This window comes from Oenanthe melanoleuca, chromosome 1 (assembly GCF_029582105.1).
Source record: "Oenanthe melanoleuca isolate GR-GAL-2019-014 chromosome 1, OMel1.0, whole genome shotgun sequence".
Lineage (NCBI taxonomy): Eukaryota > Metazoa > Chordata > Aves > Passeriformes > Muscicapidae > Oenanthe > Oenanthe melanoleuca.
Genome location: NC_079333.1, coordinates 109814284 through 109829085, shown reverse-complemented (window position 1 = coordinate 109829085; position 14802 = coordinate 109814284). Strand labels below are relative to the sequence as shown.

General features: G+C 47.3%; 1 protein-coding gene across 1 annotated transcript; it reads right to left on the bottom strand.

The window, feature by feature from the left end:
• Window positions 1-13017: 13017 nt before the first annotated feature.
• On the bottom strand, window positions 13018-13704 carry CLDN14 (claudin 14). The gene has a single exon (XM_056512631.1). The coding sequence runs from the start codon at window positions 13702-13704 to the stop codon at window positions 13018-13020; it is 687 nt and encodes a 228-aa protein (XP_056368606.1).
• Window positions 13705-14802: the final 1098 nt, after the last annotated feature.

Sequence of the window (14802 nt, the reverse complement as noted above, 5' to 3'; positions counted from 1 at the left end):
AGTAAAGGGAGAGGCCATGGGGCATTCCCCTGGGATCTCAAATTTTTGGAGGACTCACCTCCCTTTTTATCCCAATTTCCCTCTCTCCCCATTGCTGAGGTACTTGAGAGGCACAGACTTCCCAAACACCTGACACCTGAGATTCCCCTCTAATGTACAACCCTTCCTTTTAATTTTTAATTCTTATACAATTCATAGTTTTCCCCGTTGCTTCTTTCATCTTTCAATGTCCAATTTCATTTCTCAGCAAACCTATAGTTTGATTGTAAAGGCAAACATCTTTTCCCATTCATCAATCAGTGGAATCCATCCCATTGTTTCTTTTATCTCTCAGTGCTTGTCTCATCTCCCAGCAGATCCACAGCTCGTTTGTGAAGACAAAAGTGACATTCCCCTCAGGGGGAAGTGGCTTTGGAATGACAAAGGTTGGATAAAGGGAAGAAGTTCATCCTGGCAGGGTGGGCAGGCCCTGGATCCTGGCAGTGCCCATTGGGTTGGACACTGGGGCTGGAGCAGCCTGGGACAGGGAAGTGTCCCTGCCCTTGGTTTGGGTTGGAATAAGTTGATTTTTAAACCCCTCTGTCCTTCCCAGGGATTTTTCCTGCTTGCTCCTCTCAGCCCTCACTCAGCAGCACTTTCACCAATGATCTCCAAAGTCAAATCCCAACATTTGGTCCCAATTTTCCCTCTCCCCGAGCAGCCCCATCCCCACTCAGCAGCTCTGTTCTTCCTCAGGTGGGGGATTTTGGGATGCAGGACTGGGGATGCTGAGGCTGCTCCTCCTTCCCAATCCCTGTGGGAGAAACTTTTCCATGCTCATCATCTTGGAGTCTCCACCAGCAGCAGAAAAGCTGGAATGGGCAAACTGGGAGCACTTTTCCCTCCTGTGGCAGCCAAAATTCCAACCCATTGATATTGTTGAGGATCCTGCTGCTTGTTCCCCCAGCTGAGAAATCCCAGGAAAAGCCTCTGTGCCTGCAACCCGAGAGGATTTGCCTCTCAGAGCATGAATAATTAAAAAATTCACAGATTTCTTTCTGTCTGGAAACTGGGCATAAATTTGGGCTCTTCCAATGCCTGGGAAAACTTGATCCTGGTGCTCCTGAAAAGAGAGAGGAACCTGTTTGTGTCTTTTAAGTCGTTGCCATCTTTTCTGGGAGGGCTGAACTCCCCATCTTTTCTTGTTTGTGCTCCAGTTATTTGTGTTTTCCTCTTAAAAATGTTTTTCCTTGCAGGAAAACTTCATTTTGAAGGGAATTCTTTCTCTGTGCATTTTTTCCTCCTCAAGATTTGAGTTTTAAAGCACAATAATGCTAAATTTTGATGTTAGATAATATCAGATTTTGTCTCAGCATAAACTTCTCGCCTTCAGCCACTAAAAGTAAAACAAAAAAAAATATGAAAAAAAAATAAAAATTAAAAAAGAAAAATAAAAACACTAAAAGTAAATAAATAAGCTGGGCAGGAATTTTTAGTTTGATTTCTGCCAAGCTGAAATAAGGAATTTTAAAATGTTCTTTGCTGGGGAAAATGGAAACTGGCCAGGTGGGAATGGGAATGGCTGTGGGATCTCAACCTTTTCAATTTATTTAATTCAAAGTGGTACTTTGAGCTCACTGAGTGCTCCTTCTTCAAGCCAGGAGCTGCAGGAGCCTCTGGATATTTTTATTTTCCCTTTTCCAGTGGGGTTGCACCAGCTGGATGTGATTACAAATAAACAGGAGGGCAGGAAGAAGGTGTGGATTTACTCTGCAAGGAGAGGAGGTGTTAGCTGTGTGTTAAAATATTGGAAATTTTAAATCCCTGAAAAACTCACTCCAGAAAAGAAGTGGAGAATGAAACATCTGGAAATTGGGACAGTTCAGTAAAATATTTCCTTTTCACTGAACAGTATAAACTCATGGAATCAGCTTTGCCCTTTTTGATGTTTTCTGGAATTTTGTGGAATTGGTATTTGCTTCCTCTAGAAGGGAAAATCATCAAGTAAGTTGCCAGCAGGAGAAAAGCAGGAGCAAAACCAAAGAATTCCCATCCCAAGTAATATCCAAGTGTTCCTTTAGTGGTATGGATTATTACTCTGGGATGGATTATTACAAGAAGGGAAAATTGACAGGAACAGCAAATCAGAGTTCCTTGCTTGGACCAGCAGGAATAACACAAAACACTTTCCTGCTGCAATATTTTACTGGATAAAATATGTAATTGTGAGCAGACAGTGAAGGAAAAAGATGGGTTATTGTCCATGGCAGTTATTCCTGGGAATGGGAAATCCTGGCTAGTGGGAAAAGGTGGGGATAAAACAACTGCACTTTATGCCAGGCAGGGTTTTCCACCTAAAAAATTGGAGAATTTGCCAGGACTTGAGGTGTGCTGGTTCCTGGAGCAGTAAATTCACCATTGTTCCTATTCACTCTCAACTTCCCAGAAGGAGGGAAGAAATTTTCCAAATGAATCACAGAATGGGATGGTTTGGGTTGGGAGGGACCTCAAAGCTCATCCAGTGAGCAGGGACACCTCCCACTGTCCCACTGCTCCCAGTACAGTGTCCAGCCTGGCCTGGGACACTGCCAGGGGTCCAGGGGCATCCCAGCTGCTCTGATGTGGCTGTGGCAGCTCCTTTCCTTGGGCTTTTCTTGTCAGTGTAGAAGAACTTGGTGTGATACTGCAGAGAATTATAATAAAATGTAATAAAAATATAATAAAAGCATTGAAAATCACAAATTATAGCAGTCAGGATAAAGTAATTCCATAGTTAGAACGTTAAAATTTCACTTTCAATCCATGTCAAATATGAAGAGTATTGAAACTGATTCCTTGTCCTTTTTTCTTCCTTGTTTCTGCAGGAAGAGAGGATTTGCACTTCTAGAATTTCTGCTTGGATAACTCAAGATGAATTTTGGAGTGAGGTTTTCAATATGATCCATAAATCCCTGAGGATAAGGAGCACAGTCAGAGGTGTGGCATCACCTTATCCATTGCACACACGTTCTTGCTATAAAAATAATTACTCTAATTATATCCTGCAATAATAACAACTTGAGACATTGTCTCTGAGCTTTAACAGCAGGATCCAGGTGCAATCTGCTTTCTGATGAATGAATTGAGCCTTTGCTGGGAGCAGCCACATGATGGCAACATTGCTAAAATTTAACTTGGTTCATGGGAGCAGCTCCTGGAGCTGGGCTTTGGCTCAGAGCTGTGGAGTTCTGAACTTTTGGGGTTTAGAGGAAACTTTTCTCTCATGGTTTGACTTGGAGAGGGATAATTCACAAGGGATGGAGTGATGGGAAAAGGAGGAATGGCCTCAGGCTGAGGGAGGGCAGGGACAGGTGGGATTTGGGGAGGAAATTCTTTATGAGGAGGTTGTGGAATTCCCATCCCTGTCCCAGGCCAGGCTGGACACTGGGGCTGGAGCAGCCTGGGACAGTGGGAGGTGTCCCTGCCATGGATGGGGTGGCTCTGGGTGGGCTGTGGGATCCCTTCCACCCCAATTATTCCATGAAATCAAACAACCTTAGAGACACTCTGTAGCTCTCAGCTCAACACAGGCAGGTTTTGAAGAGGCAGGAGGAGAAAATGTCACTTTCCTCTTTTTTTCCCCTCCTTTTTTTCCTTTTTCCCCCCCTTGTATGAGCTGCAGCAAAACTTGTAAAAGGCTTTTCCCCAGTGACAACCAAGCAATTCCTGAACTGGTGCAACTCTGAAACAGGAGAACAGGATCTGGCACTGCTGAAGGAGCTCAAACAAATTCAAGCAAGATCTTCATTAATGCCCTTAGATCCTGAACATGATAAATGTGGGCGAGTTTTGGTGGAGACTGGAAGAAAAATGTGTCCTTTCAGCCAAAGTAACTCTCATCCTGACAAACATTTTGCTGGATTGTTATTTGAATGAATATTTAATATAAACCATGCAACCTGCTCTAATAAGAGCACATTCATAATTTTGAGCAAGTGAGCCCTGTCCAAAATTCCCTTGGCTTTGCTCTGGGTAAGGAATAACTTAAGAAGGAAATGTTGGACTGCAGCTACTCTTGGCTGAAGGACACAGTACAGCAGGAACAGCTGTGGAAGCAGATTTACTGCAAGAAGTGAGGCTGCTAAAATCCTGACAGTACTTTGATTTTTTTTTTTTTTTTTTAATTTTTTTTTTTTTTTTTTTTTTTAATGAAAAAGTCCAATATAGAGTTTTTATGACTTTTCATACAGTTATTTATTTTAGGAATAAGAGAGCTGCCAAACACAGCAGGTAGTTAATACCCAATTCAGAGTGTGTTTAAATAGGGAAGGAGCTATTGGCTGCATCCTTTGGGATTGTGGGATTAACCCACAGGGAGCTGGAGGTGGCTTTTTCCAGAGGCTTTCAGGTGAAACATGAGTGGGAGCTGGCTCCCTTGGAGTGGAATGAAGTTAAAATCAGATGTGGCAGATAATCCAGCTCATCCTGAAATGTTTTCTTTACTGAAATGAGCTTTTCCTTTGGAGATGGAGCTGCTGGAGATAACCTGGAGCTGGGATGGAGATTCAGCCTCTGTTCCAGACATGGATCTTTCCTGGTGAGGGTGGGGAAGGTTCTGGAGAGTCAATCCTGTGAGGAGAGGCTGAGGGAGCTGGGGAGGCTCAGCCTGGAGCAAAGGAGGCTCAAGGGCTTTTCACTCTGAACTGGATTCTTCTTCCAGGGAGCAAGGGATAGGAAGAGAGGAAAAGGCCTCAAGATGTGCCAGGGGAGGCTCAGGTTGGGCAGCAGGAGGAATTTCTGCATGGAAAAGGTTGTTGAGCACTGGGAAAAGCTGCCCAGGGAGGTTTGCAGTGCCCAGCCCTGCAGGTGGCACCTGGAGGTGGCACTCAGAGCTCTGGGCTGGGGACAAGGTGGGGATGGGGCACAGGTGGGACTGCACGGGCTGGGAGGGATTTTCCAGCCTCAGGGATTTGGGAATTCTGTGACTCCTGTCCTCAGGAGGGAGGCTCAGGCTGCTGTGCCCCAGCTGAGCTGCCCAGGAGTCCTTGGTGTGAACTTTGAGGGTGATTCTCCCTGAGTTTCCCATGCAGGCAGAACTTTGGGACCAGCTCCAGAGGCTCCTGTCCCCTGCTGTTCCCAGCTCTGGCACCTCAGGCAGCTTTGGGGGATGAGAGGGCTCAGCCACATCCCAGCCCACAAGGGACTGGGGGACACTGGTTTGTGCTGAACAGTGGCACATTTTAACACCCTCTAGTGAACTTGGCAGCATTCACTGAACTCTTATTGTTGCTTGGTACTCATCATAAAATGAGGGATAACAATCCCTGCATCCCTCCCAAGTGTCCTCTGAGGTTAAATCATGGAATCACAAAATGATTTGGGTTGGAAAGGACCTTAAAGGGCATCTCATTCCATGGCAGGAGGTGATGGAACTCGTTAAGCAGAAAACAAAGAATACAACAAAATTGGCCAAAACACACCTTCAAAATGTGCTGCAGGAGGAATAGAGGAAACTGGGAAGAGAGAAGCAGAACCTGCAGCAGATTGGGCTGAGAAATTGCTGCAGGTCTGGCCACACTGATGCCCAGAGACCAAAACTCCTCCAGAGGAAGGGAGGTGGTGTGTCCAGGCAGAGTGAGCCTCTCTAGAGACCAACATTCTCCTGTTTGGGCCTTGGAAGCAACCAGACATTCCAGAGGTTCTGTTCACACCCATTGCTGGTTTTTGGGATCAGTTTGCTCGTGTCTGCCCCATAACTGCTGCCAGGAGGAACCAGAGCCCAGCTGGGAGAGCCCAGATTGCTTTGGGATTCTGGGAGAGGAGGAGCTGGGGCTGGGGGAGAGCCCTGAGCTGCCATTGGGGTTCAGTGCTCAGGATGGGTCAGCACCACAGCAGAGATCCCAACGAGGCCACGTGCCTGGATCCACATCCCAAAGCCTGGATCCATGTTCCAAATCCTGGATCCATGTTCCAAATCCTGGATCCACATTCCAAATCCTGGATCCATGTTCCACAGCCTGGATCCACGTCCCAAAACCTGGATCCACATCCCAAATCCTGGATCCTCATTCCAAATCCTGGATCCACATCCCAAAATCTGGATCCACATCCCAAATCCTGGATCCACGTTCCAAATCCTGGATCCACATCCCAAAACCTGGATCCTCATTCCAAACCTGGATCCACATCCCAAATCCTGGATCCACATTCCAAATCCTGGATCCTCATTCCAAAGCCTGGATCCTCATTCCAAGCCTGGATCCACGTCCCAAAGCCTGGATCCACATTCCAAAGCCTGGATCCACATCCCAAATCCTGGATCCACATTCCAAATCCTGGATCCTCATTCCAAAGCCTGGATCCTCATTCCAAGCCTGGATCCACATCCCAAAACCTGGATCCTCATTCCAAACCTGGATCCACATCCCAAAGCCTGGATCCACATTCCAAATCCTGGATCCACATCCCAAATCCTGGATCCACGTTCCAAAGCCTGGATCCTCATTCCAAATCCTGGATCCTCATTCCAAATCCTGGATCCTCATTCCAAACCTGGATCCACATTCCAAATCCTGGATCCACATTCCAAATCCTGGATCCTCATTCCAAAGCCTGGATCCTCATTCCAAGCCTGGATCCACGTCCCAAAGCCTGGATCCACATTCCAAAGCCTGGATCCACATCCCAAAGCCTGGATCCACATTCCAAATCCTGGATCCACATTCCAAATCCTGGATCCACATTCCAAATCCAGGATCCACATCCCAAATCCTGGATCCACATCCCAAATCCTGGATCCACATTCCAAAGCCTGGATCCACATTCCAAATCCTGGATCCACATCCCAAATCCTGGATCCACATCCCAAATCCTGGATCCACGTCCCAAATCCTGGATCCACATTCCAAATCCTGGATCCACATCCCAAAGCCAGGATCCACATCCCAAATCCTGGATCCATGTTCCAAATCCTGGATCCACATCCCAAAGCCTGGATCCTCATCCCAAATCCTGGATCCACATCCCAAAGCCTGGATCCATGTCCCAAATCCTGGATCTGTGTTCCAAAGCCTGGATCCTCATCCCAAATCCTGGATCCACATCCCAAATCCTGGATCCACGTGCCAAAGCCTGGATCCACATTCCAAAGCCTGGATCCACATCCCAAATCCTGGATCCACATCCCAAAGCCTGGATCCATGTCCCAAATCCTGGATCTGTGTTCCAAAGCCTGGATCCTCATCCCAAATCCTGGATCCACATCCCAAAGCCTGGATCCACGTTCCAAATCCTGGATCCACATTCCAAATCCTGGATCCTCATTCCAAAGCCTGGGTCCACGTCCCAAATCCTGGAGCCACATTCCAAATCCTGGATCCACATCCCAAAGCCTGGATCCACATTCCAAATCCTGGATCCACATTCCAAATCCTGGATCCTCATCCCAAATCCTGTATCCACATTCCAAATCCTGGATCCATCTTCCAAAGCCTGGATGAGTTGAAAACCCCAAAGAGCTTCACCCCAGGGGTGAGGGAGTGGCATTTCTGTTTTGGCATCTGCCAGCTCATGGTGCCAGGAGTTCTGTGGGGATCTGGATTGTTTGTTCCCTGTTCAGGTCACTAAAGGAACACTTGGATATTACTTGGGATGGAATTCTTTGGTTTTGCTCCTGCTTTTCTCCTGCTGGCAACTTACTTGATGGTTTTCCCTTCTAGAGGAAGCAAATACCAATTCCACAAAATTCCAGGAAACATCAAAAATTGCAAAGCTGATTCCATGAGTTCATACTGTTCAGTGAAAGGGAAACATTTTACTGAACTGTCCCAATTTCCAGATTCTTCATTCTCCACTTCCCTTTGAGAGTGAGTGGACTTAAAATGATCTAACTTTGCAAATGTGATATAATCCAAACCTGATGTTATTTAATCTGATCTTTACTGTGGTTTTCACAGAATATTCCAGGTTGGAAGAGACCTTCAAGATCATCCACCCTGCCATGGCAGGGACACCTCCCACTGTCCCAGGCTGCTCCAGCCCAATGTCCAGCTGGCCTTGGGCACTGCCAGGGATCCAGGGAACCTCTGCAATCACTTCAGTCCCAACTCTTATTTTCAAGGCTTATCGATGCTCTGAGCTTTTGCTCTCTGTGTTTTCCATGGAATGATAAAATGTGACCAAATGAAACCAAGAGGCAGCTGGGGCAGGGTGGAAGGCTGGGATTGTTCTGTCAATGAGCCCTTTTCCCCCACAGAGAGCCATGGAAAGCAGCTGAGGTTCATTAGCAGGGCAGCCCAATGGGGCTGGAATTGCCAGGGGTAGCAATGGTGGTGGTAGCCCCAGCCTGGATGGATTTGGGGGGCACCCCCAGCAATCAATACCAGTGATTATGACATTTTAAAAATAAAATTGCTTGTCCTTGACTCCAGTGGGAGGGAGAACTCCCTGACACATCCCACGGGTTGCAGCTGCTCTGCTCAATTCCAAACACTTTGTGAAATGGCCAACAAAAGCCTTTCCTTGCCATCCCATCCCTCTGAGGGGGGAAAAAAACCCCCTGACTTTGATTCTCTTTGCTCTGGAGGCCTTTTAGTTAAAAGCTCTCTAATAGATTTGGGAGTATTGACAATAATAATGAGCTTATGGGTGAAATTGTGACCTCAGGGAAGTCAATGGAGCTGGGATTGCAGCATTTTAAATCTCTATGAAGTCTGTACATGTGCTCTCAACAGGTCAGATCTCTGCATTGATTCACTCCACTTCCCAACACTTTGCTTACCAAACATCTTTGAAGTGGGAGCTAATGAAATTAATGTATTTTCCTCCTGCTTAAAGCAGAAAATAAAATTAACCCCAGGAAAAGGGAGGGAGGTTGGGTCCATCCTGCCTTTCTGTCCATAGAGCATTTTAAACCCATTCAGATGTTTGAGTTTATGGGAAACTCTCTGAAGAGCTGTCAGGATTCTCAGTGAAGATTCTGATGCCATGGGCTGAAGAATTGGAAAGGATGATCTGAATTAAGCTGGGAATCAACATGTCCAGGTGTCCCTTTAGTGATAAAAATAGAAAATGTGGATAATAGGAGTGTGGGGACTAAGCTGTATTTGTAATTTCTAAGACAACAAGTGAAAAGGAACATTTCTATCATTGCATGGCAAAGCAAGGCATGGAAGGAAGGAAGGAAGGAAGGAAGGAAGGAAGGAAGGAAGGAAGGAAGGAAGGAAGGAAGGAAGGAAGGAAGGAAGGAAGGAAGGAAGGAAGGAAGGAAGGAAGGAAGGAAGGAAGGAAGGAAGGAAGGAGAGAAATTGATGTCAGTTTTAGCATGGAGTGAGATCCAGTGGTTCACAGCTCTGTGAAAAAGAACATTTCCCTCTATTGACATCCAAGCACTTCCAGCTATTTCTGCCAGGATTTTACAAACTGTTCCTACTCCTGTCACATATCCTGCCTGGCTGGGGATTGCTGCAGTAAGAACAGCCCTGCACAGGAGTGTTCCCACCACACCAAAACCTGGCAAGTGAATGAATTTATCAGTATGTGACAAACCCCCCCTAATGACCCACAGCCATTTCCTCCCTTGGAGCTGTGCTCCAGCATTCATGGCTGTCCAAAGCCCTGCCCCAGGCTGATATCCAATCACTTGGACCTGTTAGAATGGAAATACAGCAAAAGCCCAAGGAATTCACCACCTCCATTGGGCTGAAAAAAGCATCCCAGAAATCCATGATGGACCATGAACAGTTTGTGTCCATTCCCTGTGTCCATCTCAGGGTCTGGCACTGAGACGTTGGCAGGGTCAGTGGTCACAGAGTTTGAGCTGGAGGGGACCTTAAATCATCCAGCTACAACCCCTGCCATGGGAGGGACACCTAACACTGGTAACCAGCCCTGTCCCAGCCCAGGGAGGAGCTGGAGCTGCTGCAGAGCCCAGAGGAGCAGCAGGATGAGCAGAGGGATGGAGCAGCTCTGCTGGGAGGAAAGGCTGGCACAGCTGGGATTGTTCACCTGCACAGGAGAAGCTTTGGGCTGAGCTCAGGGTGGCCTTGCAGGGCCTGAAGGAGCTGCAGGAAACATGGAGAGAGACAATTGCCAAGGGCTGGAGGGACAGGACACAGGGAATGGAGGGACAGGACACAGGGAATGGAGGGACAGACACAGGGAATGGAGGGACAGGACACAGGGAATGGAGGGACAGACACAGGGAATGGAGGGACAGACACAGGGAATGGCTCCCACTGCCAGAGGGCAGGGCTGGATGGGATATTGGGAATTAGGAATTGTTCCCTGAGAGTTCCCTGGAATTCCCAGAGCAGCTGTGGCTGCCCCTGGATCCCTGGAATGTTCAGTTCCAGGTTGGACACTGGGGCTGGAGCAGCCTGGGGCAGTGGGAGGTGTCCCTGCCCATGGAACTGGCTGATCTTTGATGCCCCTTCCATCCCAAACCATTCCATGATTTTGCTGTCAGGCAGAGACCAGTGAATGCCACAACAACAGAGACCAGCCCTGGCACTGATGTCACCCCAAGCTCTCCAGGCTCATTAGACACAATGAGATGATGGGAATGTGGAGCAGCTTTCCCTGTGCTCCCTCTGCATCCTTCTGCCTCATGGCATTGATTGCTTGATCCTGATGGGACATTTTTTGGAGCAGCCTGGGACAGTGGAAGGAGTCCCTGCCCAAGGCAAGGATGGCACTGGATGGGATTTCAGGTCCCTCCAACCCAACCATTCTGGGATTCTACGAATGTGCAGACCAGGCTGCTCCAGCCTGGCCTTGGGCACTGCCAGGGATCCAGGGGCAGCCACAGCTGCTCTGGGAATTCCATCCCAGCCTCTCCCAGGGAACAATTCCTTCCCAAAATCCCATCCAGCCCTGCCCTCCTTCAGTTAAAATCCATTCCCATTGTCCTATCACCACAAATAACCAAAGTCAGCTCCCAGATCTTTTTTATTATTGTTGGTCTCAGCAAATTGCTTAGAAATTCTGTTTATTTTTAAAGACAGTGGTGGTGTTAACATGAATCAGTGCTGAAAACCTTATGTCCCAATTCAAATCAACATGAAGCCAAAGGCAATGGTGATCAACCACAAAAAGGAAGGTTCAGAGTGGAACTGGGGGAAATGTCGAAAATCTCCCAGCTCTGGAGGTGACACGAGGTGACAATATAATTGCAAACAGATTTTTTTTTTTCCAAATGAAGAATTGTTACCTCATAGGTCTTGGAATTATTTTTTTTCAGTGTGTTGGTCCATCTGTTGAAAGTGGGACACCTATAAATTTCTGGTTTAAGAGAAATCCATTAATTCTTTTTTTTTGTCATAATTTTATATCATACTATGTGTGCATGAGATTTCACTGTTATGTGAAATAGATTTTTGATTTTTGATTGTTTGAACGAACTGTGGAATAATGGAATTTTGTGAAGATTTTAGAAGGAAATGTCTGGATTTGTTACTCCTGACAAGCAGTCCATGAGTGTTGGCATGGAGGGTGCCTTGTGCCCCAATGGAAGTTCCCCAAAAATCACTGGAGGGGATGGAAATATTTTTGCAAACCCTTCAGGCATAAAATACCAGCGTTCATCCTAAGAAATGATCACATTTCATTACATGGGATTTGGGAATAGGATTTTAGAAACTGTTTGTGGAAAAACTCCCCATAATGCACAGATTGTGCAGAGTGCTAAATCTGCTCCACAACTAAATGTGACAAATTCTGAGACTTTTTAATTTTCATTTTTAAAGTGTATTTCATATCAAATGTCTGGTTCCATTCTATTCCTGACATTTGTAAAAAAAACCAATTCTGAGAGTTTGTTTCCCTCATGATGCATTTCAAAAATGCACTGAAATTTTATTTTGATCAGGTCAAAGCATTGTAATATAACTTCAAATATTGGCTGTAACAGGCTGTCAAATCCATCTGTCACAGTGCCATTGAAATTTGTATTTCAAGGGACTGTAAAAAAACAAACAAAAAGTGAAGTCAAAGCAAAATTAATACCTTGTCATGACGAAACGTTCATGAATTATGGAAATGAGGAAGCAAGCAGGCAGTCAGTGCTGGAAATCACTGTGTATCCCCAAGAAATTCCAGGTTTTAGGGAAAACTCTGTCTTTTTTGGGAAGAAACAAAGAGATGTGGCCAGTTCTGCTTCACAGGGCACCGACTCCAAACCAAACTGTTATTTTTATAAAATGACCTGCCTGCAAAGCCATGGTTGGAGGTAGACAGGGATGTGCTGCCTTGGGAATATCTCAGCCTCCTTTGCCTTAATTTTCCAGGTTTTGCAGTTCTGCATCCACATCTTTTCCTCCTCCAGGAAGAAAGAGAATGAATATACAACGATAAACATCAGCATCAGTTCTGAGTTCCCAGGTTTTGCAGTTCTGCATCCACATTCTTTCCTCCTCCAGGAAGAAAGGGAAGGAATACATGATAAACAACATCAGTACTGAGTTCTCCAGTTTTGCAGTTCTGCATCCACATCCTTTCCTTTTCTAGGAAGAAAGGGAAGGAATACACAAAATGATAAATGTCACCATCAGTTCTGAGTTCTCTGGTTTTGCAGTTCTGCACCCACATCCTTTCCTCTTCAGGGAAGAAAGGGAAGGAATCATGCAACGATAAACATCAGCATCAGTTCTGAGTTCCCAGGTTTTGCAGTTCTGCATCCACATCCTTCCCTCCTCCAGGAAGAAAGGGAAGGAATACATGATAAATATCACCATCAGCTCTGAGTTCCCAGGTTTTGCAGTTCTGCACCCACATCCTTTCCTCTTCAGGGAAGAAAGGGAAGGAATACACAACGATAAACATCAGCATCAGTTCTGAGTTCCCAGGTTTTGCAGTTCTGCACCCACATCCTTTCCTCTTCAGGGAAGAAAGGGAAGGAATACACAACGATAAACATCAGCATCAGTTCTGAGTTCCCAGGTTTTGCAGTTCTGCACCCACATCCTTCCCTCCTCCAGGAAGGAGTACACAGCGATAAACATCACCATCAGTTCCGAGCTCCCTGGTGCCACAGCCGGAACGCCCGAGGCAGATGCAGGGAGCTCACACGTAGTCGCTGAGCCTGTAGCCGCCGTGGGCCGCCGATGTCAGGGAAGGAGCGTGGCCGCCCTGGGAGGCGCCGGCCGGCCCGGAGGATGGAGGCGCCCCGGGCCTGGACGGCGCCCGCTCGCCGAGGCACGACGCGCACAGCAAGGCCCCACCCAAGATGCTGAAGGCCGAGGAGACGAAGCCCAGATAAAGAGCCTGCCCTATCTCATACTTCACCCCGGCGGGAAGCGCGGGGTTGTAGAAATCCACCACCACCCCGCCGGTGCTCCACGCCACCGGCACCAGGCACAGCAGGCCGGCCGCCGCGAAGCCGCCGCCGCCGGCGCCCGCCATGGAGGCCTTGGCCGGGCTGCCCTCGGCGCAGCGCGTGCAGCCCATGCCCAGCACGGCCGCGCCGGCCGCCAGCGCGGCCAGCAGGCACGAGGCCACCATCATGGCGCGGGCGGCGCGCAGCTCGGCCGGCAGCGCCAGCTGCGAGCGGTGCGCCTGGCACTGGTAGACGCCGGTGCTGTGCCACACGCACTCCATCCACAGCCCCTTCGCGTAGGCCACCGCCGTGATGATGTTGGCGCCCACGTGCGCCGAGCGCCACCAGTGGGGCAGGATGGTGGCGGCCAACGTCCCGGCTAGGCCCAGCAGGCCCAGGGAGAAGCCCAGCAGCTCCAAGGCCCAGCTGGCCATGGGAAGAGTTTGTCCTGCCTCCGCTCGGGTTCCCTTGGAAAAACGCGGGTTTTCTTGGGAGAGACGCGGCTGTTTCACTCCAACGCCTCCTGCTCCCCTAATAAAAGGTAATTGAGGGAAAAAGGAGTTAATTATTACCCCAAAGCATTGCCTCTCCAGCCAGTGAGGTGATTTCAAGTGCAGCAACGGCAATAATTAGCATAGTTATCGCTGCTAATCGTATTTTTGTGGAAGTAATGGGAAAACAAGGCTTCCCTCTTCCCTTATATAAACAGCCTTGTGCTGCCCGCTGGGAAGAGAACTCAAGACAATTTATGAAATGGAAAAAAAAAAAAAAATTTGAAATGCAAATATTCCTCTTCCCAGCAGGCTCTTCAAAAAAACAAACATGATTTCCTCTCTAAAACAGAGAGTTAGGTGGTGTTAACACTTGGAATGAAGGAGATTTATAAAGTAGGGAACTGCAGGTTGCTTTACCCGATGAAAACATTCCCAGAAGGTCATAGCAGGACTAGGAAAACAATAAGGGTGTATTTGCTCAAAGTAGGGAGCAAAAAGAGTGATTTAAAACCTGTGGAAGAGGATAACAAATATTGGATTAAAGTGGCTTTCCTGACTGGCCAGTTTTTCTTGAGGTTGCATTTCAATAAAATAACTCAAAGTGGAATAATTTTCATTAGGATCTGTGGAGTTTCAGGTCGTGATTTCAGGCTGTGGGTGAGATGTGGAATCAGGTGAACATCCTGGAGCTTCTGTGGGACAACACTTTCAGAGTTTGGCCATGTATAAATCCAAGCTGAAAAACAAAGAATGGCAACTCTTCCTTCTGTATAAATCCCATTTTGCAATGGCTGCCTTGCCAGCTCTGTTATCCATCAGGCATGATGTGTGTGGGCAGAAACCTGATATTTTAATATATAAAATAACTCCTGCGTCACAATCCAGCTTGGAATTCAGGAACAGGAACAAGTTTAGGCTCCAGCTCTGCCAAGCCCCCTGCATGTGCTGACTTGGAGGAGAAAGTGGAAGTGCTTGCAGGAGCTGGCCAAGCAGGAAAAGGGAGGAAAAGCATCAGGATCAAGCAATCAATGCCATGAG

Bases quoted from the DNA above. Each gene is read 5' to 3' on its own strand.
- CLDN14 (XM_056512631.1), bottom strand. From the start codon at position 13,704: ATGGCCAGCTGGGCCTTGGAGCTGCTGGGCTTCTCCCTGGGCCTGCTG.